Here is a 26,272-nt window from a genome sequence, read left to right as displayed (position 1 = left end):
CTAGGAAAGGTCAGCTACAAATCCCCTACATTTTCCATTTGCTCCAGCACTAGGTGAGTTGCTAGGTGAAGGCACATTAAAGTTTTTAGTCTTTGAGCAACATTAGGCCTTTCTTTTCAGGTAAGGCCTCCAACGAGGTGCTAGCAGCATGGAGTGCATGTGGCACAAAGGTTGTGCTATGATGGCAAATATAATAGAATATTCCAGACTTCAGTGTTCACCTTCATAAGCGTGTCTGGAAAATGCATATTCAACTCTAGGTTTCTGAAGAACCTGATGTTCTAGGGTTATTACAGCTGTCAGTGTCAAGGTATTTATTTTCAGAAACATATAGGTGTCTAGCCATCTGGGAATTCTCTGAAAGTCACAGTTTTTTTTCAATGCTTGCTCTATAAGGAAAGATTTAAGGCTCCTAAAAGCAGTCACATCCGTTGTGTGAATTCTTCTGCTGAAAACAAATAATTGTCCAGAGCATTTTTATCCTCACAGGCTACACTTGTTCCTAATGAATGGTTTGGGAGTCAGGCTAGTTAAGGGTTAACCCATTGCGTGATGGATGGGAGAGAGGTGCCAAAGAGGCTCACCCCCGTGAATATGCGCCACTGTATCCTGTACCAGTTGCCATGGCAACGCAGCAGCACCTGACGGATGTTTCCAATTTCTCTTTTCCCTCTCCTTTCACTTTTTTCAGAAGCTCAAAGCTGTCCCTCTTTTCTCTCAGATGTTGCAGCTTTAGGAAGTTAGACCGTAGCAATACATTTATTAATTAGTACTATGTATTATCTGCCTGGTGGCCCCATGTCACAAGCCAAGGCTTAGATCTGTTTGGTATCCTAGGTTACGTTGCTTTTCAAACCTAATTTGAAAAGCATACGGTATTGAAGAGCTCATTTATTGGCATGCTCAATTCAATTAGGGTGTATATTATTAAGCAATTTCAAATGTGACTTTTCACTATTGATGTTTTTTAGGTTGTAAAATTAGAATTTACAATGAATTTATTTTATCTGCTTCCTTTAAATGAGGTCAGCTATTGGCTTTTCTGGCATATGCCTTCTTATAGCTTTTCATGTGTACACTACATAATTCATAGACTAAATGAAGATTAACATTATAGTTTAAAGCAACTAAAATAATAATTTAATAAAACAATAATAATAACATCATAATATTGTCTATAAAAATATTAAATTATTATATATATATATATATATATATATATATATATATATATATATATATGTATATAGCACATATCACATACTGCTTCCACCAGATATGAGTTTAGCTTCTCTGCAAAATATGTTAACATGTGCCATGCCATTGTCTTGTCTTTACCATCAAAGGATTTGTAGGTCACCATTTACAATATATATATTACAATATATATTCATGTAGGATTACCAAAACACAATGGCCATTAAATCCTATTGTTGGTCAAAGTCCAATGAACTTTTGCATCTACTGAATTGGAGAGTTAATTATTCAGGATTTGCAGAATGACAGCTTTGTCAAGATGGCAGGTCAAACTTGACCTCATATATTTTATATCAACACATCTAGAGAATCATATAGTACAAAAGACAACCACTCCACCTACATCAGGGTCCTTTATATTTTTTTCATTCCACCTAAACAAAAACATATTGCAATAAACTGTCTGGAACCAGTTTTGGTGTCTAAGCAATCTTGAGCTGCCCTTACACATGAGATAAAAGTTATCAGAAATGGCCAAATGAAGACATGTTGGTTGATTAATGCAGAATTCTTTCTGCTTGAAATGTGAATGGCATGATCAGCTTAATTTGGTCAGTCATTTGCCACTTTATGCAAGCTGTGGAGAGTCGATGTAAATGTTTAGTCTTTCGTGTTGCTGATAGGATCATTTGTACAAACGATCCCACAATTGACTGATCGATCTTGCGGACGATCACTATCTTATGTTTATAGCCAGCTTTATTGCCCCTAGGTTGTCTTCTGCCTTGGAAAAGCCACACATAATTTACATTAGGAAAAATGAACTTAGTCAAAGTAGTGAATTATCAAATATAGGGTTGTGTTCACCCTTTTGTTGGGTTCCATTGAGAGTACTAGTATTTTTGACAGAAAGGAAGTGCTATTATTTCTGTTAAAAACACCGGAAACAAGATGGAATAAGGATAGACTCCATTCCCAGACAAAGGGAGCCATCAGAGTTCATTAGGATTTGTTAGAAAATGGATTTGTCAGAGCTTTCATGGCTCAGGTAAAATTGGAAGCCATGATGGTAATGTAAGCAGAGCCTTAGAAAGGACAGTGTGAATTCTAGTAGATGTAGTTGTATACCACACATGTTCTTAATAGCTTACTAGCTGATATATGACAGGAGAAAGAGTGGGCAAGAGAAAGATCTACTGTAATTCATGTACTCATACCATTTAAGGAGTGTTTCTTGGAGCAAGGTTTTGACCTATTGCAGGTGTTATTGTAGATCACTTCCAGTAATTCGAAAAATAATCTAGCAGAAGTTCAAAGGAGCTCGCAGGGACTTACATTCCAGTATAAGGGGCCACCAGAATCATGGGATAACAATACATTTGTTCTTGAGAGTTCTTTTGTCTTTCTGTAGTAATGAGCACGGTTCCCTTGTTAAATTGCATTATATCATTCAATGATGCAATACAATCAGGATTTCTAGTAGCTTTAGCATGCAGTCATTGACACCATTCATGACTCTCTGTATTTTTCAGTGGATTTTGTTTTTCCCATCTTCACTAAATTCTTTTGTGCTTCTATTCAAGCCAAAAGAGATTAATGATAATCTATTTCCTTTCTAAATGACAGCTGATATGGTCAGGAGACCTGACCTCTGTAGTGACTTGAAATACATTAAATAGTCATTTCCTCACCTCATCACCAATACAGTAAAGGGTTGAAAATACTTGGAGTACTTGGTTTCAACCCACCTCACGTGTAATTTTATTTGTTTATGACTTTGATTTATATTTTTATTTTGTGTGATCATAGTCCTTAAATCTCCTAACATTTCTCGTTAGAACTACATAGGTTTTCTCCCTTTTATTTACCTAGCAATATAAAGCATAACATCTCCACTTGTACCGATATCTTATCCCTGATTCCACCATGGTGTATTTTAAGTCAATTGGTTTCATGTCTTTTTCTTTAATCCCATCTTCTAGTTTGGAAACCAGGTGATGTCCTGGTTTATTATACACTGAGGGGCATTTATCAAAGTCTGTAAGCCATTATTGCGGTAGTAAAAAGTCACAAATTATGGTGCAGTCATATTTGCGCCATCATTTGCCACTTTTTGAGTTTCTCAACTCTTTTCCAAAGTGGCGAGAAAAGGGTTGGGGCTTAGTGGGAGGGTGTGGAGCCTACCGTGGCCCACTATAGGCATAAGCTATAGCTCAACTCTACGTCAGGCCCTGAGTTTCTGACACATGGAGTGCCAGAGATAGTATTAACTTATTAAGCGGCATCTACCTCTTTATAAATTAAGCAGATCGTACTCCAGCACACAGGGAAACAAGACTGGCATATAGGAATGCCAGCCTTGATAAAGTGTCCCTCACTGACTTTTACTGACCAATCTATCGAGGAGCAATACGAGCTGATGTTTTGTACCAAGAACATCAACTTTTCTAGGTCATTTCTATGGTAAACTGTTCTCTGTTTGAATAATATAAAGAGCATACTGTAGGTACATCACAATTTTTTGATTCTGAAGACATCAATATAAAATGTTACAATGGCACATCACAGTGTAGAATATTTCTAGAGAAAGCATCTAATCTAGCAAGTGTAAAAATATAGCAATATAATCAAGTAGTCCTGTTGACACATCTAATTTTGTTTAAGAAGTGATACATTTACATTTTGTTCCGTAACCCACTGCATGTTTGTGTTTGCCGCTTTAATGAAATTCCCTTATTCCATCCATTGAGTAGTCTTTTTATAGTATTCGTCCTTAGATTGCTGTTCTTGTCTCCATAGCCTAACTCTTATAGTATGCTCTGCCAGCTGGCTATACGAGCTTCTGTATACTAATCCTTCACCATTGCTGACATGCCACATGTTACCATTTCCCCTCATCTTTCACCCAGTGCGCCATTTGAGCTCTGCTTTATCACATACATTTTGTTCCTTTAAACTCCACCTTGCATTTCATTCTTCTGTGCATTCAGTGTCCTTGCTTCACATGCCTACATCACATCCAATCACATGTGCTCATTGTTCTCTCTCAGCATTCGCTGTTGCTTTACATTCATTTTAATTGTAATATTGTAAAATTCAATGATGTCTCTTTTAAGAATCATGTTAAAAAGGGCACATTACTTTTCTATTAACCATATGCATACAGTAAATACATCTGTATGTGTTTGTTCACAGAAAACTCCATTCTACTCCCTAAAATAAGTAATAAACTCACAAGGGGGAAAAATTGTGATAAGACTTTCTTGCTTGAATGTTTTCATTTTTATGATGCCATTATTAAACCAAGGATGTCTAAATTCATTACTGACATGACCTACTGAGGATGTTTGGAGAGGCAATGGTAGTAAATTAAGCTGGTACACAACATCTGTGGTATTTAATGCATGGAAAAACATTCAAGCCAATGTTCTTGAACACCGCTTTTACGTGTTTTGAGGATGCTTGGATGTTTCCATTGGGTTTTCCCAGGCTTAGCTCTGTGACCAAATGTTGGCTGGGTAACAGCATTTTTCATTCTGGCCTTGGATATGGGACACATAATGTGGTAATATACCGGATCTAGAAGACTGTAGAGTATAGTGAATAAGTTGAATGCAATACTATATCCTAGTTTGTCTTGTTGCTTAGAATTCATTTCCAGTTGGGATCATGCCACTTATCCATGCGGCTGTTAGGAGATATTCCAGGTAATGTTTCCAAATGATGGAAACATACAGAATGCATATCCACATGCTATATCCTTCCACTGCGCTGGTGACGTTACTGTCTGTGAGTGTGAGTTTGGCTGAATGTGTGCTATCAATAGGTTTCTATACTGGTTGAAAATCACTGATCTCTGAACGTAAATATGTGTCTAAGGAAAAATATCATCGCTACCAGCTTTGAGGAATTACGTCACAATCTATCACAATCAAGTCTACTCGTGATTCCTTAATCAAATATTACTCAAGGATCTTGGAAGAAAACATTCAATTTTCAAGTTCAGACCTTCTTCCATGAGGTCTTGATTCTTTATAAAGACTGTACGAACCCATGCTGCTCTGTAGAGCCAAGTCTTCTTCCGTTCTAGTTTATTGGTTTCTGTAGAGCAGAACGGGTGATCTTACGTCAAACAAAATCCTAATAGGCCAATTGATATTTATGAAATCTAAAAACTGCTACTCAATAAGAATGCATTTTCCAAATTGCAATGTGTGCTTTCATCAAGAGGGAAGTGGGAGGGGAGGTTTTTGGTTTGGAGAGCAAATCATGTTCATTCAATTTACTGTATTTGTAAGTGAGACATGTGAAACCCTAAATTGCTGGTTACTTTATACTTATGTGATTACACCATCCAACAGTGTTGCTGTTACAGTCAGCCGTTTGTGCAGTGATTCCTCTCTGTGTATGCTCTCTCTTTTGCATTTTAGTAACTCAGGTGGGTGTTTACCAAGGACACCACTTGTGTCCCGACCCAGGAACTCCAGAACATGGAAAACGAATAGGTTCTGATTTCAGGTGAGAGTCCTGTTTTCCTGCATCTTAACCCACTGTTTCCATTCTGCAGCTCATGGATTTATTCTCCATGATACTGATGTGAGCATTTGACTTTGATGTGTGTATAGACATATCATAAAATTGTACTTTGAGGTGGGCCTTTGACATTCAGCAGAAGGAAGAGGCCCAGGAAACTACTATGTGTCACCCTATTCTCAACATCAACATTTCTGAAACTCCTATTACTGCTCATGTAGGCTGTGGGCTCATTCTGGTGATCTTTGGGGTTCTGATCCAGTAACATGATTTAAACGGTTAGAATCGGTAGTTCCCAATTCTGAAAAAATGCCTGGCTGTTAAGTGACTCACTGCATTAAAGGGGCTGTGCCACCATTGCATTTACAATTATATAGAATGCTGTGATCATCTTTATCGGTGTAAAATACTGATTATTTATTAATCTATATGCTCAATCTCTGGGACCATAGTGGCACTCATTCATGCACTGCAATCAAAAGAGATCCATCCACCTCAGCCTGTGCTATAAGTAATAAGCCGGCATGCAAGTGAGAGTCTTTTTGGTGCAATTTGTGTAATAGGTGGAAATTTATAAAATTGATAAAACATTGTGGTCTATATAATTGTATAAATGTTATGGTGGCACAACCCCTTCATCCTTTGTATCTAATGGCAATAAAGCTTGTTTGATAATTAAATGTTTTCATATCATACCATATGTTATCATTCAATATCTGTCCATCCCTAATTAGGTTACAGCCTACAGCATAACTGTGTTCTGTCTCAAGTCTTTCGCTGGCATAGGTTTATGCCAGTTTATCAAATTTGCAAATATGTGACTATTATAACACAAGCTTAGATGTCACACTCCAGAAGTTTGCAGCTAATGATATAACATATGAAGTGAAAGGATCCAGCATGATCATAGTGTGAAAAAAGAGACATTGTCTGCTTTGTATATTACGTAACAGTACATATACTGTGATTCATTTCCATTTTTCTGCTATTTTACACCAGATAGTTTAGAAGGAAATGAACATATACGTAATCCAATGTCACTGCGTAGAAATGTTAATGCATTGTTAGTAGTAGGTTTTTTCATTCTGTTATTTTCATTGTCTTTTTAATAATGATGAATTGGAGACATTTGGCCACTGTGTAGTGAAGGTCAGAGAGCATGTATAATATTGGTTCAGAATAATAATTTTGATAAATAAATTGAATAAATTGATTCACGGAGTAATTAAGGTTTCAGGAACCACATGATATTTTATCTGTTATCTGTTTCCCATTCATAAATCATTGCATTCTCCTGAAATACCATTCCAATAGAGAAGCATTAATACAGATTTTTTTTTTCATCTGATGTGAATCAGTTGGCGCATGAGATATCAATACCCTTTTTATGTCTGGATATAGCAATTTACTTGCACTGAATCTTCAGTTTTTAAAGGCATCTGAACTTAAACAGCACAATATATCCAAACCATAGATTAAACTGATATAAATAGAAACCATTTTGCATCCTATGCCGTGTATAAGTGGCAACAAGCTAACCCTGTAACCTTTCGCCTAAATGCAATACTCTAATGAAAACAAACACATTCTGCCGACAGATGGGGCTTGAGATACACTGCATTGCTAGTCTCAGTTCCCTAGCTACGGAATCATCTAGAAGATTTGTAATGACAATGATAATATAATAAATCATGAAGCTGCTGGGAAATACTGGATATCAATATTGTCCATTATGCTGTTTTTATAGAAAGAGGGAGAGAAGAGTCGATATTTATCAACCATCTCTTCAGCATAGAAGATTGGGTCCTGAAATGTTATCAGGTGGAGCAGGAAATCAATATCTTACAAATGCAGGGGTCAATTCAACCCCGTCGTAGTTGGTAGGAACTAATGTGGTCAGGGAATTAGAAGGGGAAGGCATCATGAGAAAATCTCTTTGCTGCTTATTGAAGAATGTAGATAAAAATATATTGGAATGGCATCTACCCTCAAAAAGTATGTTTTATCAATCATTGTGTGAGTGCTTCTGCTCTTCCTTCTAGCCATCAGGTATTAGGGCCTGCATCACCTTCCTATGTAAGATGACCCGCACTTCTATAATAGCGAGATGTCCTAATTTTCATTGGAAGTAAAAAATAAAATACTGCTTCTAGCTATTCCCCAAACCTTACATTTTGCTCTTACATGCCATCAGATGTCATTAGAAATGGCAGGTTGCTTGACATAACATACATTTTGGATTCTCCTAAAATTCATATTGCCTGTCTCTTTATAATATCTGCATCCAGTGTTTTGGGCTTTGCCAGTCCTTCTTTTTACACGTGTGTGTGTGTTATTCCTGATAGGCTGGGCTCCAGCATCCAATTCCTGTGCAATGATGGGTATGATCTACAAGGTTCCAAAAGCATCACTTGCATGAAAGTGAGCGACATGTTTGCCGCTTGGAGTGATCACCGACCTATTTGCAGAGGTAAAGACATGGAAATAGCTCGACTATGTATTTTTTTTGAGTTTCATATAACTATTATCATGACAATGCTGTTCTTTACCTAAAACATATTGCATAAAGATTGGGTTAGCTGAACACGTATGATGATTGGACAGCAAGCATTAGTAGTCCTGCTTGGCTCGGCACCAGACTGCTTTGTCAACTATGTAGGAACATGAAATCAAACTGAATCTACAGGTGTTGTTCCTCCCTGTTCATATAGATCTTGCAAGCACCAACATCATTGGGTTAACACGTAAAGTGAAATGCACGAACCTGACAGTTTAACTTGATGCTAACTTTAGGCTTTAGAAGCTTTGCACATTGTTAAACTAAGCTGCTACATCTGTATATTAAACCCGTAGTAAGGAATGTCCTCAATGATAATTCACTAGGTATCCCCTTAACCGTACACGCCCTGGTCCATTACTGGGATTATTAAATGTAACACATTCATCTAGAATGACATAAAATATCAATTTCTTAGAACATCTTCAGTACTGTAGAATATTCTTTACCATCTCATGTGCTGCTGATCTACAATATCTAGATCTCCAGGAAACGTACCATCCTCATACAGGGGTAGCTTAAGATAGACTTGAGGTTTGGGTCACGTAAAGTTACTCTAATGACTTCTTTCTTATGACTTGATCTGCTTCAGCATTCCTTTGCCCTTGCACTATCCATAAAAACTGCCAGGCACTTACAGTGCTAATGTTTGATTGCACACATTCTGCTTTCTAAGATAGTCTTTTTTGCTGCTATGTAAGCAAGTAATGTACAGTGTATGTGTCCAAGTCGAAGCTCTAGAATCACCAGCTGTGAGCAGCAGAGCATACTGTATGTGACAAGATGATTCTGACACCCACCAGTGCTGCAGTGCCGTAAAATCGTTGTTGGTCCCCTGAGGAAGAGTGGACACCAGCCAGCCCTCAGTACCGGACTCAGCCTGATACTTTACATAAAATATAACCATTCTCATTCTTTTCACCCACTAGTCCTTGTGATTATGTAAGTCTATGATAAATGTATTACATTACAAGTGCTGTATATTAGCTTATTGCTGCCTTCTAACTGTTCTTGTCAGTCACTGCACCTGTCATAACTTAGCATCTAAATTAATAATAAAGCTTAGGTTACAGTGACTCAATATTTCTTACACAATCCCCCAATAAGACTTGGCTATAATACTCCTTCTATACAAATCACAGTACCTCCCCATATAGTACATGTAACAGTGCCTCCCAAAACAATTACTGTTCCTCTACATTATATAATCTACTATATCAATATCATCCGCCTACCTATAGTCTCTAGTGCCAACCTATGTGCCAATTCTAGTCATCATTTCACATGACATAACAGTATCAGGTACAGTGGTTCCATAACAATACTGATACTTTACACATCTCGGCCCACTATACCTGTCACAGTGCTCGACAATACAATTACAGTACTCATATAGTAATTGCCATGGTGCCGCCTGAAACCTGGTCAGTTCCCCAGATACCAACCAAACATCGTGACCATCTCATGTGCCCCCATAACAGAGTGACATTCTTGTGTGGGACTAAGTATGAATGAATTTTGAGGTCTGAGAAAGGGCTCTAACTTATAATGCTTCCACCATTCTCTGGCAGCCCCAATGCTACTGTAATTCAATGGCAGCACTAATGCTTCTGTCATTCCCTGGAAGCACTAATGCTTCTGTCATTCTCTGGCAGCACTAATGCTTCTGTCATTCCTTGGCAGTATCAATGCTTCTGTTATTCCCTGGCAGCACTAATGATTCTGTAATTCAATGGCAGCACTAATGCTTCTGTCATTCCCTGGCAGCACTAATGCTTCTGTAATTCAATGGCAGCACTAATACTTCTCAAATGCTCCTGTCATTCCCTGGCAGCACCAATGCTTCTGTCATTCCCTGGAAGCACTAATGCTTATGTAATTTCCTGGCAGCACCAATGCTTCTGTCATTCCCTGGAAGCACTAATGCTTCTGTAATTCCCTGGCAGCACTAATGCTTCTGTCATTCCCTGGCAGCACTTGTGCTTCTGTCATTCCCTGGCAGCACCAATGCTTCTGTCATTCCCTGGCAGCACCAATGCTTCTGTCATTCCCTGGAAGCACTAATGCTTCTGTCATTCCCTGGAAGCACTATTGCTTCTGTCATTCCCTGACAGCACTAATGCTTCTGTCATTCCTTGGCAGTATCAATGCTTCTGTCATTCTCTGGGAGCACTAATGCTTCTAGCATTGCTTGAAAGCATCAATGCTTCTGTTATTCCCTGGCAGCACTAATGCTTCTGTAATTCAATGGCAGCACTAATAATTCTGTCATTCCCTGGCAGCACTAATGCTTCTGTCATTCCTTGGCAGCGCCAATGCTTTCAGAGTTCCTTGGCAGCAACAATGCTTCTGTCATTCTATGGCAGTACTAATGCTTCTGTCATTCCCTGGCACAACAATGCTTCTGCCATTCCCTGGCAGCACCAATGCTTCTGTCATTCCCTGGTAGCACTAATGCTTCTGTCATTTTGTGGCAGCACTAATGCTTCTGTCATTCCTTGGCAGCAACAATGCTTCTGTCATTCCCTGGTAGCACTAATGCTTCTGTCATTCCCTGGCAGCACTAATGCTTCTGTTGTTCCTTGGCAGCGCCAATGCTTTCAGAGTTCCTTGGCAGCAACAATGCTTCTGTCATTCCCTGGCAGCACTCATTCTTCCAGAGTTCCCTGGCAGCACCAATGCTTCTGTCATTCCCTGGTAGCACTAATGCTTCTGTCATTCTCTGGCAGCACTAATGCTTCTGTCATTCCCTGGCAGCACTAATGATTGCTTCATTCCCTGGCACTAATGCTTCCAGAGTTCCCTGACATCACCAATGCTTCTGTCATTCTCTGGCAAAACCTATGCAACTGTCATTCTCTGGCAGCACCAATGCTTCTGTCATTCCCTGACAGCACTAATGCTTCTGTCATTCCCTGGCAGCGCCAATGCTTCCAGAGTTCCCTGGCATCACCAATGCTTCTGTCATTCTCTGGCAAAACCTATGCAACTGTCATTCTCTGGCAGCACCAATGCTTCTGTCATTCCCTGACAGCACTAATGCTTCTGTCATTCCCTGGCAGCGCCAATGCTTCCAGAGTTCCCTGGCATCACTAATGCTTCTGTCATTCCCTGGAAGCACTATTGCTTCTGTCATTCCCTGGCAGCACTAATGATTGCTTCATTCCCTGGCACTAATGCTTCCAGAGTTCCCTGACATCACCAATGCTTCTGTCATTCTCTGGCAAAACCTATGCAACTGTCATTCTCTGGCAGCACCAATGCTTCTGTCATTCCCTGACAGCACTAATGCTTCTGTCATTCCCTGGCAGCGCCAATGCTTCCAGAGTTCCCTGGCATCACTAATGCTTCTGTCATTCCCTGGAAGCACTATTGCTTCTGTCATTCCCTGACAGCACTAATGCTTCTGTCATTCCTTGGCAGTATCAATGCTTCTGTCATTCTCTGGGAGCACTAATGCTTCTAGCATTGCTTGAAAGCATCAATGCTTCTGTTATTCCCTGGCAGCACTAATGCTTCTGTAATTCAATGGCAGCACTAATAATTCTGTCATTCCCTGGCAGCACTAATGCTTCTGTCATTCCTTGGCAGCGCCAATGCTTTCAGAGTTCCTTGGCAGCAACAATGCTTCTGTCATTCTATGGCAGTACTAATGCTTCTGTCATTCCCTGGCACAACAATGCTTCTGCCATTCCCTGGCAGCACCAATGCTTCTGTCATTCCCTGGTAGCACTAATGCTTCTGTCATTTTGTGGCAGCACTAATGCTTCTGTCATTCCTTGGCAGCAACAATGCTTCTGTCATTCCCTGGTAGCACTAATGCTTCTGTCATTCCCTGGCAGCACTAATGCTTCTGTTGTTCCTTGGCAGCGCCAATGCTTTCAGAGTTCCTTGGCAGCAACAATGCTTCTGTCATTCCCTGGCAGCACTCATTCTTCCAGAGTTCCCTGGCAGCACCAATGCTTCTGTCATTCCCTGGTAGCACTAATGCTTCTGTCATTCTCTGGCAGCACTAATGCTTCTGTCATTCCCTGGCAGCACTAATGATTGCTTCATTCCCTGGCACTAATGCTTCCAGAGTTCCCTGACATCACCAATGCTTCTGTCATTCTCTGGCAAAACCTATGCAACTGTCATTCTCTGGCAGCACCAATGCTTCTGTCATTCCCTGACAGCACTAATGCTTCTGTCATTCCCTGGCAGCGCCAATGCTTCCAGAGTTCCTTGGCATCACCAATGCTTCTGTCATTCTCTGGCAAAACCTATGCTACTGTCATTCTCTGACAGCACCAATGCTTCTGTTATTCCCTGCCAGCACTAAAGCTTCTGTCATTCCCTGCCAGCACTAAAGCTTCTGTCATTCCCTGGCAGCACTAAAGCTTCTGTCATTCACTGGCAGTGCCAATGCTACTGTCATTCCTTGGCAGCACTAATGTGTCTGTCATTCTCTGACAGCACCAATGCTTCTGTCATTCTCTGGCAGCACCAATGCTTTTGTCATTCTATGGTAGCACCAATGCTTTTGTTATTCCCTGGCAGCACTAATTCTTCTGTCATTCCCTGTAAGTACTAATGCTTCTGTTATTTCCTGTCAGTACTAATGCTTCTGTCATTCCTTGGAAGCACTAATGCTTCTGTCATTCCCTGACAGAACTAATGCTTCTGTCATTCCTTGGCAGTATCAATGCTTCTGTCATTCACTGGGAGCACTAATGCTTCTAGCATTGCTTGGAAGCATCAATGCTTCTGTTATTTTCTGGCAGCACTAATGCTTCTGTAATTCAATGGCAGCACTAATACTTCTGTCATTCCCTGGCAGCACTAATGCTTCTGTCATTCCTTGGCAGCGCCAATGCTTTCAGAGTTCCTTGGCAGCAACAATGCTTCTGTCATTCTCTGGCATTACTAATGCTTCTGTCATTCCCTGGCAGCAACAATGCTTCTGTCATTCCCTGGCAGCACCAATGCTTCTGTCATTCCCTGGCAGCACTAATACTTCTGTCATTCTGTGGCAGCACTAATGCTTCTGTCATTCCTTGTCAGCAACAATGCTTCTGTCATTCCCTGGCAGCACTAATGCTTCCAGAGTTCCCTGGCAGCACCAATGCTTCTGTCATTCCCTGGTAGCACTAATGCTTATGTCATTCTCTGGCAGCACTAATGCTTCTGTCATTCCCCCGCAGCACTAATGATTGCTTCATTCCCTGGCACTAATGCTTCCAGAGTTCCCAGACATCACCAATGCTTCTGTCATTCTCTGGCAACATCAATGCTTCTGTCATTCTCTGGCAAAACCAATGCTACGGTCATTCTCTGGCAGCACCAATGCTTCTGTCATTCCCTGGCAGCGCCAATTCTTCCAGAGTTCCCTGGCATCACCAATGCTTCTGTCATTCTTTGGCAGCACCAATGCTCCTGTCATTCCCTGGCAGCACTAAAGCTTATGTCATTCCCTGGCAGCACTAAAGCTTCTGTCATTCACTGGCAGTGCCAATGCTACTGTCATTTCCTGGCAGCACTAATGTGTCTGTCATTCTCTGGCAGCACCAATGCTTCTGTCATTCTCTGGCAGCACCAATGCTTCTGTCATTCTATGGCAGAACCGATGCTACTGTCATTCTCCGGCAGCACCAATATTTCTGTCATTCTCTGGCAGCACTAATGTGTCTGTCATTCTCTGGCAGCACCAATGCTTCTGTCATTCTCTGGCAGCACCAATGCTTCTGTCATTCTCTGGCAGCCCCAATGCTTCTGTCATTCCATGGCAGCACCGATGCTTCTGTTATTCCCTAGCAGCACTAATGCTTTTGTCATTCCCTGGCAGTACTAATGCTTCTGTCATTCCCTGGCAGTACTAATGCTTCTGTCATTCCCTGACAGCACTAATGCTTCTGTCATTCCCTGGCAGCACTAATGCTTCTGTCATCCCCTGGAAGTACTAACGCCTCCAGAGTTCCCTGGCAGCAATAATGCTTCTGTCATTCTCTGTCAGTACTAATGTTTCTGTCATTCCCTGGCAGTACCAATGCTTCTGTCATTCCCTGGCAGTACCAATGCTTCTGTCGTTCCCTGGCAGCACTAATGCTTCTGTCATTCCCTGGCAGCACTAATGATGGCTTCATTCCCTGGCAGCACTAATGCTTCTGTCATTCCCTGGCCGTACTTATGCTTCTGTCATTCCCTGGCAGAACTAATGCTTGCTTCATTCCCTGGCAGCACCAATGCTTCTGTCATTCTTGGGCAGGACTGATGTTTTTGTCATTCCCTGGCAGTACTAATGCTTCTGTTATTATCTGGCAGTACCAATGCTTCTGTCATTCTCTGGCAGCACTAATGCTTCTGTCATTCCACAGCAGCACTAATGCTTCTGCCATTTCCTGGCAGCACCAATGCTTCTGTCATTCTCTGGCAGCACTAATGCTTCTGTCATTCCACAGCAGCACTAATGCTTCTGCCATTTCCTGGCAGCACCAATGCTTCTGTCATTCTCTGGCAGCACTAATGCTTCTGTCATTCCACAGCAGCACTAATGCTTCTGCCATTTCCTGGCAGCACCAATGCTGCTGCTGTATTATTTTTATTTACTAGACAACCCCTTTAACTTTTTTTTTTTGTAATATGGCAGCATTAGATTGAGGGTGTTTGAGGGTGTGATGTGGTGGTATATTCTCCATAAAGGGGTGGACCATAACAATTTCCATATGTCCATAAGAATTTTGGACCATTTGGTATTTTTGGTTTATTTGACCAGAAAATAAAATGATGAAAAGGTTGCCAGCAGACTTCCTAGCAAACTGTAAATACAGCTGTTTTATGGCATCCTGCATCTGGTGGCCCAGATCAAAAATTCAGTCTGCAATAAACAGCATCTCATTTTCTACTATGATTTGTACCACTACCATATATTCCGGGAAAGCCCCTGCCTGTACAGCTGACACTACAATAGCTATAAATGCACATTCTTTATACATTATACAAATCCTTTTGAGAGTTTTCAGCATTAGAAGCACATCACAGTATATTAACCATGTTACCATACAGGATACTGTAGATAAAGCAGACTTGTATTGACTTTGGAAGATAATTATTTTTTGACGTATTGCACCAGCACCCTCTGCTCCCTGTCGTGAAGCTGAGAAATACCCTTTTGGGACCTGACGTACGTGTCAGAGAAGTGTAGCAATGCGTCTGTCAGTCTGCCAGGCATTTGGTAGGGGGTGGTGATGAGGGAGCATTAACATTGCATTAAAACACTAGAGCAGGACACGTCTGGCACGGGCATGATGAATTACCGAGGTTTTGTTAATGGAATGGAAATAATTGTCGCTGCCTTTTGTACAGTAATGAATGAGTCCCCTTCTACTCCTCTGTCTAATACTAGCTATCACAAGGTCACCTAAAAACATGTTAACCCTTTGCTTCTGTTCGCAAAAGGTTGACAAGCAAGCCAAGAACTGTCCTGCGGAATGGTGGCAGGGGGCTCGTTAATTAGCATTTCTTCTTGTCAGTGAGATTTTTCAGCCAGCCATCGCCTTTCACTGCAGCACTGTCCTAGCAACACTTGATATTCAGAGCCATACACCCACCCCAAACACACTCCGCGCACGGGGGAGGTGGAGACAAACCTAGCAGTCTTCATTGGGAAGAATGAGAGCCAGAGTCTGTCCACATCAGCTGCTTCTATGAAACGTTCTCCCTCCCTTCCTTCTCCGTCAGTCTAGCTGAACAGAAAGGCCTGGCTTAACCTTTCTTGTGGCAGATGTTTCTAGCGACGAGGTAGATTGTGTACTTAGCCTACTTATATATGTGATCACCCTCTAGGGTTGTCAGACCTAGTGACATTTGGCTGTTTTCATGAGACAATACAACACCCAAATCTGGGCCTCATCCAATTCTCCATGTCAAGTGCATCATTCTTATGGAAAATGACCTTAAATCCACTCACTTATCTGCAGCTCGTTGGCAACTGATTAGGCCTAAGGCATTGATCATCTGCGCTTAGCATATGGTTCTATGTATATTGATACATTCTCCAAATCTTCTCACGTCATTTGGTGTAATATGTACCTGTGCATTTACTATCCATGAACATAAAAATATAGACACTTAAAGGGGTTGTGCTACTAAAAAATATGCTACGTTTTTCAAACCAACACCTGGATTTGAATAATTTTGTAATGGCATGTCATTAAAAATGTAATATAGCCCCTGTGCTATTCCATAAAATGTATCTGTATGGTTCCACCTGCATGTTTTTTTTTTTTCTTATGTCTTGTCTGTTTCACTAAGGTGGTTGCACATGCTCAGTTTAAATCTTCATATACCACCAGCCATATCCTTTGTTAGAAACTATGGCAGTAACAGGGAAAGAGCTGCAGCAGAAAGGACATGCCCCTCTGAGATAGTATACAACCTGAGCTTCTAGTCTCAAATAACTCTAGTAATGGATGGGGAGATCTCTGGATCCATGTGAGGTACAGGGCTGGTTCTAGCTTTGAAGGAAAGAGATTTTTCATGTACTATATGATGTCTGATTTTCCTTTTAGACATTAATCATGGAATAACTGCTTTAAACAGTGTTTAATATTGATGACCTATCATCAGGATAGGGCATCAGTATCTGACTCCCAGCACCCCGCAGATCAGCTGTTTAAAGAGAACACAGCGCTTCAGTGAGCACTGTCACCTTCCCTCAGCTTACTAAGCATAGTGTCAGCCATTGGATAGAAGCTGTGCCAGGTATTGAGCTCAGCCCCATTCATTTGAATGGGACTGAGCTGCATCTAGTCTAGGTGACCAATGAACGTGACGTCAATGGTCTAGGAAGAGGTCGTGGTTAGCCATGACCACCGTAGCCTCTTCAAACAACTGATTGGAGGGGGTGCTGGGTAGTGTTGAGTGAATCAAAGCATCTGAAGTGTAATTAAATCCGAAGTTTAGGAAATTTTGATTCACAGCGAAACCAAATTTCCTCAATCTTTGTAGTAACAAATACATTTTTCCTAAAATGGTGCCTTAAAATAAAAAATATGTATACTCACCTCATCCACTTGATCATGGAGAGGTCGTCAGCTCCTGTCTTGAGTAACGAAAACCAGGCAAAGGAACTGCAGCGAGCGTGAAGACATCACCACGTGGTCATTCTGGTGGCAGGTTTTCTTCAATCAAGACGGGAGCAGTCTCTCTGTGATCAAGTGAATGAGGTAAGTAACATTTTTTTCTAACCTCAGATTAACCCCCTGAGCACCTGAATGTAAGTCGCAGATGCCGCAATCAGCATTGAAAAAGGCATCTGAGGGGTGAAGTGAAGGGAAGCAGCACGATCATCGTTACCCATCGTTGCGCCCTCTCCATACAATGAAAAGCGATCTGTGATGAAGTCATTCATAATGAATCTAATTTTGAATGTTGGATCCTGAGGATAGGTCATCAACATTAAACACTCTTTAGGTCAGGAACTCATTTGATTTATTTCTAGAACCAATGTGATTTGGTAGTTAGGAGTAAATTATACCTAAGCCATAATGTTCTTTATACTAGGAGACTTTCGGGGGCATCCATGGCTTTAATTCAGCTCTTCAAGCTTGGTACTGCTGATAATAGCTGAGTTGTAGCAAGACAGTATGTTCTAACTAACCAAATCAGACTATATAATCCCAACATATATAGAAAAAGAGAAAATACTATATAGTCATGTGTGTGTGCAAAGGTGCATTGTCAGCAGAATCTAACCTCATTAATGAACATGAACTATTATTAGTTGAATTTTGCTTTAGATTATTATGGTATCACCACAAATACAAACCCATATGAAAGGTTATAAATAAATGTAAAATTTCCCATATAACCTAACACTAACCAACACAAAATTCAACTGTTCAGATATCCTAACAGATTTTCTGATCTTATCCTGCAGCGAGAATGTGTGACGCTCATCTTCGGGGACCTTCTGGGATAATCACATCCCCTAACTACCCAGTTCAGTATGACAGCAATGCACACTGTGTGTGGATCATTACAGCCATCAATCCTTCTAAGGTAAGATAGCAGTGTATAGAATCTCTGAGTGCATGAGATGTGAAAGCCACTTGATGCTTGACCATTATTTCTTATATTCTTTCTGTGTCTAGAATAACATAAATAATAATGGAAACCCCCAACTGAGTTATATTACATGTAAAAATACAATGCGTGGCCTTGCTCTAACCCCAACAAGCTAATATTGCTCAGGTTTGAATGATCTGTACAATAGTATTACTGTACAAATGTATATGTTTTGTGTAACATAGATCTGACCACCTTTACCTTAGTGTGAGTTTGGTAAAGGATTGACATTTCTCATTAAAAAAATAGAAAAAACTTGTTACTGAAAGCGTTTGATGGGCTGCAAATCACATTACAACCACTAAGTGGTGCACAAATACACATATAAGATTACACATCTAGTGACTGAGTATCGAGAAATCATGTTTAAAGAAAATGACACTTATTTTGGCATATGTTGAGCCAAAAGGAAAGACTATATGTTTGCCCAAGATTAATAAGGATATGGAGAAACAGACCTATGCAACATCCTAAATATAATCTGAATAACTTAATGTCTCAAGTATTTGATTACCAGATTAAAAAAAGTAAGATCATAGTTCTGTGCCAGGTAAGCTGTGATCTAGGAAAGGTCTTTGAGGTATTGTGTTTGGTCTGTGATAGAGTATGTTAACACAAGTACCGTGAAACACCAAATGGGTCTTCTATTGCCAATGGTAGTCTGGGTAACAGATCATAGGGGTGAAAAAGCGGTAAATCCAGAGTACATTCGTTTATGTGTTTTTATTACTATACACATACCGTACATATCCAAAAAATATGAGTAATACTATGTTCCTTTAAAATCATCACTTTTATTGGACATGATTAAAATGGTTGTCAAACTATAATAACTAGGGATAACAATGTAAAAGCACCAAAGTATGAAAAATAACACACAGTGCAATAATAATGTAGAAATAATATGGGGGGAGGGAACTCACAGAAATATAGAGCTAAGTAGTAGTACCTATCCACTGTAATGCTGCCTGGCCTATATTAATAAATAGCTGTGAGACAACTACTGCTATCTATTAGGAATCAAGCCCCCAAGAAAACAAATCTGCCAATCGATAACACACCGCGTGGTAAAAGTAAAGAATGACGGCCTTCCCCTCAATGCGCGTTTCGTGTTCTCGCTTCTTCTTTTTTCTATATTTTTGTGAGCTTCTCCCCGCATATTTTTTCGACATTATTATTGCACTGTGTGTTATTTTTCATACTTTGGTGCTTTTACATTGTAATCCCTACTTATTATAGTTTGACAACCATTTTAATCATGTCTAATAAAAGTAATGATTTTAAAGGAACATAGTATTACTATTACGGTACTATTTTTTAATAGGTTATACCATATTATAACCTATTAAAAATGCACCATCCATCAATTGCAGCAAAAAATTAAGGAATTTGGGGAAGATATTTCCTGATTTCCTCAGCAAAATGTCAGGGCTCGCCAGATATCTTGGAGGCTTAGGCTACTTTCACACTAGTGTTAAAGTTTTCCGGTATTGAGTTCCGTCAGTTTTATCCCCATGCATTCTGAATGGAAAGCATTCTGTTGAGTATGCATCAGGATGTTTTCAGTTCAGTCACTTTTAAGGTATTTGGCCTGAGAAAATACTGCAGCATGCTGGGGTTCCGGAAACACTTGCCGGATTGCAGGATCCGGCATTAATTTCCATTGAAATACATTAATTCCAGATCCGGTACCAAGTGTTCTGGAAAACGGATGCGGTTTCCTAGTCTTTAGACCTTTGAAAATGTGAAAAAGATAAATACCGGATCAGTTTTTCCAGATGACACCGGAGAGATGGATCTGGTATTGCAATGCATTTGTTAGCCGGATCCACATCCGGGTCCGGAAACAAATGATATTTGTTTGCATCCAGATTTCTGGATCCGGCAGGCAGTTCTGGCAACGGCACTGCCTGCTGAATTCTTCTAAAGCTAGTGTGAAAGTATCCTTAGAAAGTGGTGTTTCTGCTCATTAATTTCTAGGTTTATTCTCCTCTTAAAGCTCTACTATAAAAGTATAACACCAGCATGAACTTTACAGCATCTCAATTGACAGAAAAGTGTTACATACACAGAAAGCAGAAATTGTCAATAAAGCTATGAATTTAATTATTTAAATATTAGATACATAAGTATGGGTTTTACATGTTCTTTTTGCATTCCATGTTTTTGCCTGTTCTATCTCTAAATAAATTATTACGGTGAATTTCTGCCCATTTTAATACTAAAAGGGGTATAAAGTTATTATAGTACATTTAATCAGAACTGCTGATATCTAGGGAATAACTATGCCGAAATGTGGAATAGCTTCATGAATTGTTTACTAGGACTGGCTGTCCCTTGCAGGTTTGGAGACAATGAAAAGAATGTGCAATATCCTGAAATCGTTTCTGGTCTTTTCACCACAATTGCTATGTGGTAGGAGGGAATTCCCTAATTTAAAAGGACAGCGTATATAGGTTCTTAGCAGATAACTTTTTAACTCAAAACTGCAAGAACATTGTAATAAAAACTAGTATTTTATATCACTAACCTCCACAGGAAAAAAAAATTCTTCCAAGAGCCCTTGTTGCAGTCAAGCTCCTACAAAACAACTATCAAGAAATCCAGTCACAGTGATCTTTTAGTAGGGAAGAAGATCACATTGAAGTAGTATTTGCTCTTGGACCATCACTGATTACCATAATAAACAGGTCCATGTACTTTATCTGGTATTGAAGCTTATTCTTATTCACTTCTATTAGCAGTGCCATAGGAGGTTACTCAAACTCGAAATCAGTGTTGATTTAAGATCATAGACCTCACCATTGACATTTTCTAAAGTGTATTTATGATATATGGAAAGATTATTTTGTCTGGATTTTCCCTTTAACCCAAGCAGGGTAGGGGATAGAGGTTTGAGGGTACTTTGTTTTGAAACCATATAATGTTTTGGTACATACTGTATAAATGAGGAAAGTTATTTGGCCTTTTTGTTACAGACAGCACTAAGGTCCAGCAATCAGCACAAGTACCATAAGTGAGACACAGAACTCCTGCATCATGGCCTCCTATGACTTCTGTATAAAGAGAAGTTAGTTTCCCATGACAGATCCTCCTTAAAAACAGTACACTAAAAATATCTTAATTTAAAGAAAGTTTCCAAGCAGCCAAAGCAGTCAAGAGTCTTCCCTAGGGATCGATGTCTGGCTCAGAATCTCATTGTACACTCCCATAACACTAAATAATTTCCATTTCCTCGTCTTTTTTAGAATTTGATGGGAGCAGATCTGATCACCACTGAGAAATAACGATCTCTTAACTTCAATTTGCCATCACATTGCAATTAAACGAAATTCTAATTGCAAAGCTGATTTGATTTAGACCCGGCGTCCAATTAAGTATAAAACATGAGTTGCGTTATGAAGTGAGCGCAGTTGAAAAGCTAGAAGTTAGGCTCTGGAATCTGACTTGCATGGTATATGATTATGAACTTAGTTCTTTATATCGGGTAGGGGTAATAAAAATGCTTCCATTTAGCATTTAAATTTCAGTAGTTATTAGAAACTGGTGTCTAGAAGTGCTATATATTATTATAGCCTTTCCCCAGTGCAGGGTTCACCAACTTCATCCACAGGATACATGACCTAGCGATGAATTACCTCGAATAAAAATGTATTAAAGAATGTTTTGTATTTTTGATTTAAAGCTTAAAAGGTTTCTCCAGGGATTAAAGTGACTTCCAGCAACCTGTACTAGAATGTGAGCAAGACTAGCTGCCTCCACTTGAGCTGCCTAACGGGGTGAAGGCCTTGGGCCTCACTACACACTATGTTACTCTATAATAGATGGTAATGATGTGATACTGCCTACAGTATGCCATCATGGCTGAGCAGTAATACTCATCAATATGTAGTATGTATATTCAAGTGCCAGAGCTTAGTTTATAGTGAGACCACAAAACTTCTCCCCAAGGCAGCTCTCCAAGTGGAGTTAGCCCCTCCTGCTCACATTCTAGTATAGGTTGTTTGCAGCCATTTTTAATTATTCCAGGAGAGCCCCTTTAAGTTCAATATCAAAGCAACATGTGACTTAAGTAACAAACATAGCATGTCATGTAACATGATTGTAGTCATTTACCTATGTGATGCCCTCTTCTCCTCTACCGTGTTATCGAACCTTAATCAGGTTCCACTGATTATCATGTGAAAACCAAATTAGTACAAAATTACCGAGCTTAGATCGGAGAATAATTTGAGACACAAACAGTATGTGTCCAACAAGATCATTATCCTTTAATAAAGCAGTGTATAAGATTATATAATACTCACAGATAAGGTGGCGGATACAAGCCAACCTTCATAAACCATAAACATAACATTTGACATTTACGGTACATTGATTGGTCCTCTGTACCTCAACTGTCAATCGAATCACTTCTGGCCTCAGTGGCTACAGAGTCTTCTAATACATTAGGGCAGAGTTACTATTCCTGTCTAATGTTTAAACAGTGTAAACTTAGACTAAACAGTCTAAAGACATAGCCAGTTGATCAAAGTGGCTCATGCTGGATAGTAGGGTGCATTTATAGACACTTTTGACTAACTTTACACTTGGCTTATTATGCACCACAATTTTGCATCAAACTTTTTGACACATGCTGCCACATGTTGAGTCATGACCTTCCCACTAAGCTACATGCCTTTCCTGCTAAGCCACAACTCCTTGGGAGCAGTAGCGCAAAATATGTACAGTACACTCGTTTTTTGGGGGCATATAAAGCCAAAATTCTGGTGCATTTTGCTATGTAAACCTTACTCAAAGTTTCTGACCATACCTAAACCAAGTAGTCTCTACTGAAACAAATAACATGAAAGAACCCTGAAGGTTGTGATCATAAATTGTACATCACCAAAGGTTACGGTATAGTGTATGTTACTGTTCAGCAAAACTAAAACAGATGAATGGAGTAATCTCTCAAAACAGTTACCGTATTTCTCGCCCCATAAGATGCATTTCCCCCCCCAAAAAAGTGTGGGGGGGGAATGTCCCTGCGTTTTATGGGGTGAATACTAATGAGCCCTTCCATAATGGAAGTGCTCATTAGTACTGGAGGACCAGGAAGCAGTGAAGGCTCTGTACTCACCGCTTCCTGGTCCTTGGCTGTCAGCTGTGAAGTGGCTGCGCACAGCGTGAGGGCGCTCTGTGACCTCATGCTGTGCGCTCCAGTTCACAGCATAGCCGACAGCAGGAGGAAGAGGATCGTGCTGGAGTAGAGGAGCGGTGGCGTCCGGGAGCAGGAGAGGTAAGTTTTTTTTTGTGTTCTGTGACTGATGAGAGGCATGGGGGCTGAAATATTGCAATGGATGCTGAGACATGGCAATGGATGCTGATATGGGGGCTGAAATATGGCCATGGGGACTGATATAAGGGCTGAAATATGGCAATGGGTCTGATAATGAGTGCTGAACTATGGCAATGGGGGCTTAAATATGGTAATGGAGGCTTAAATATGACCATGGGGGCTGAAATATGGCCATAGGGGCTGAAATTTGGCAATGGGGCTATTATGGGGGGTGAAATATGGCTATGGGGGCTCATGAGAGGCATGGGGCTCTTATCTGAGGTCTGTTTGGGGGTCATTTGCATTGGGGTCTGAGCTGAGGTCTTATTGGGAGTCTAATCTGAGGTCTTATTGTGGTCTTAATAACATTGGGGGTCTGATTGGGGCTGTCATCTGAGGTCTGATTAACATTGGGGGTCTGACTGGTGGTATGACCTGAAGTCTAATGAATTTTTTTTTTTTTATTGTTGTCCTCCTCTAAAACCTATGTGCGTCTTATAGGGTGAAAAATATGGTACCTTTTTATAAAGATTAGTGTCACTCATCAGTACAGTAGAGATAATCCAAGTGTAAAACTAAGATGTATTTTAAAAAAGCTGTATTTTGGGAAGACCTTACATACTCAGATTTTTTTTACTGTGCTATCATTTCTGCTTGGACCGCTATCATTTCTGCTTGGACCAAAGCCATGCCTTTATCTTTATATACACTTATACATTTAGCATATTATTTCCGTTTACAGATGAAAACGGATGACAAAGTAAACCCAGAGAACCTAGAACAGAAAAATAGAGAATTTAGATGTGCACCAATAAGAAGTGAGGGCATGTGTCCCTTGTACATGAATTTGCACTCTAAAGCTTTCTCCATGGAGATGTAGTCACATATACAGGTCCTTCTAAAAAAATTAGCATATTGTGATAAAGTTCATTATTTTCTGTAATGTACTGATAAACATTAGACTTTCATATATTTTAGATTCATTACACACCAACTGAAGTAGTTCAAGCCTTTTATTGTTTTAATATTGATAATTTTGGCATACAGCTCATGAAAACCCAAATTTCCTATCTAAAAAAATTAGCATATTTCATCCGACCAATAAAAGAAAAGTGTTTTTAATACAAAAAAAGTCAACCTTCAAATAATTATGTTCAGTTATGCACTCAATACTTGGTCGGGAATCCTTTTGCAGAAATGACTGCTTCAATGCGGCGTGGCATGGAGGCAATCAGCCTGTGGCACTGCTGAGGTGTTATGGAGGCCCAGGATGCTTCGATAGCGGCCTTAAGCTCATCCAGAGTGTTGGGTCTTGCGTCTCTCAACTTTCTCTTCCCAATATCCCACAGATTCTCTATGGGGTTCAGGTCAGGAGAGTTGGCAGGCCAATTGAGCACAGTAATACCATGGTCAGTAAACCATTTACCGGTGGTTTTGGCACTGTGAGCAGGTGCCAGGTCGTGCTGAAAAATGAAATCTTCATCTCCATAAAGCTTTTCAGCAGATGGAAGCATGAAGTGCTCCAAAATCTCCTGATAGCTAGCTGCATTGACCCTGCCCTTGATAAAACACAGTGGACCAACACCAGCAGCTGACATGGCACCCCAGACCATCACTGACTGTGGGTACTTGACACTGGACTTCAGGCATTTTGGCATTTCCCTCTCCCCAGTCTTCCTCCAGACTCTGGCACCTTGATTTCCGAATGACATGCAAAATTTGCTTTCATCCGAAAAAAGTACTTTGGACCACTGAGCAACAGTCCAGTGCTGCTTCTCTGTAGCGCAGGTCAGGCGCTTCTGCCGCTGTTTCTGGTTCAAAAGTGGCTGTAGCCCATTTCCTGCACACTAGTGTACACGGTGGCTCTGGATGTTTCTACTCCAGACTCAGTCCACTGCTTCAGCAGGTCCCCCAAGGTCTGGAATCGGTCCTTCTCCACAATCTTCCTCAGGGTCCGGTCACCTCTTCTCGTTGTGCAGCGTTTTCTGCCACACTTTTTCCTTCCCACAGATTTCCCACTGAGGTGCCTTGATACAGCACTCTGGGAACAGCCTATTCGTTCAGAAATTTCTTTCTGTGTCTTACCCTCTTGCTTGAGGGTGTCAATGATGGCCTTCTGGACAGCAGTCAGGTCGGCAGTCTTACCCATGATTGCGGTTTGGAGTAATGAACCAGGCTGGGAGTTTTTAAAAGCCTCAGGAATCTTTTGCAGGTGTTTAGAGTTAATTAGTTGATTCAGATGATTAGGTTAATAGCTTGTTTAGAGAACCTTTTCATGATATGCTAATTTTTTTAGATAGGAATTTTGGGTTTTCATGAGCTGTATGCCAAAATCATCAATATTAAAACAAGAAAAGGCTTGAACTACTTCAGTTGGTGTGTGATGAATCTAAAATATATGAAAGTCTAATGTTTATCAGTACATTACAGAAAATAATGAACTTTATCACAATATGCTAATTTTTTTAGAAGGACCTGTATAATAAACTACTGATGATTGTATGATCAGTTTTCATCACCTGGCTTAATAGACATGTGGAATATTTACTCTGCATGGATAT

The 26,272-nt window shown here is 40.3% G+C and overlaps 1 protein-coding gene across 1 annotated transcript in view; it reads left to right on the top strand.

Moving 5' to 3' along the window:
* CSMD2 (CUB and Sushi multiple domains 2) overlaps nucleotides 1-26,272 on the top strand; it is a 1,088,526-nt gene that overhangs the window by 723,283 nt on the left and 338,971 nt on the right. The window contains exons 8-10 of the mRNA XM_044285154.1: nucleotides 5,628-5,715; nucleotides 8,076-8,200; nucleotides 18,204-18,325. Of these exons, the coding sequence (XP_044141089.1) occupies nucleotides 5,628-5,715; nucleotides 8,076-8,200; nucleotides 18,204-18,325 (335 nt within the window). The remainder of the gene's footprint in view (nucleotides 1-5,627; nucleotides 5,716-8,075; nucleotides 8,201-18,203; nucleotides 18,326-26,272) is intronic.

The sequence above is a fragment of the Bufo gargarizans genome, chromosome 3 (genome assembly GCF_014858855.1).
Source record: "Bufo gargarizans isolate SCDJY-AF-19 chromosome 3, ASM1485885v1, whole genome shotgun sequence".
In the NCBI taxonomy this organism is placed as follows: Eukaryota; Metazoa; Chordata; class Amphibia; order Anura; family Bufonidae; genus Bufo; species Bufo gargarizans.
The sequence above is the reverse complement of the archived record's forward strand: the minus strand, read 5'-3'. Positions and strand labels throughout refer to the sequence as shown.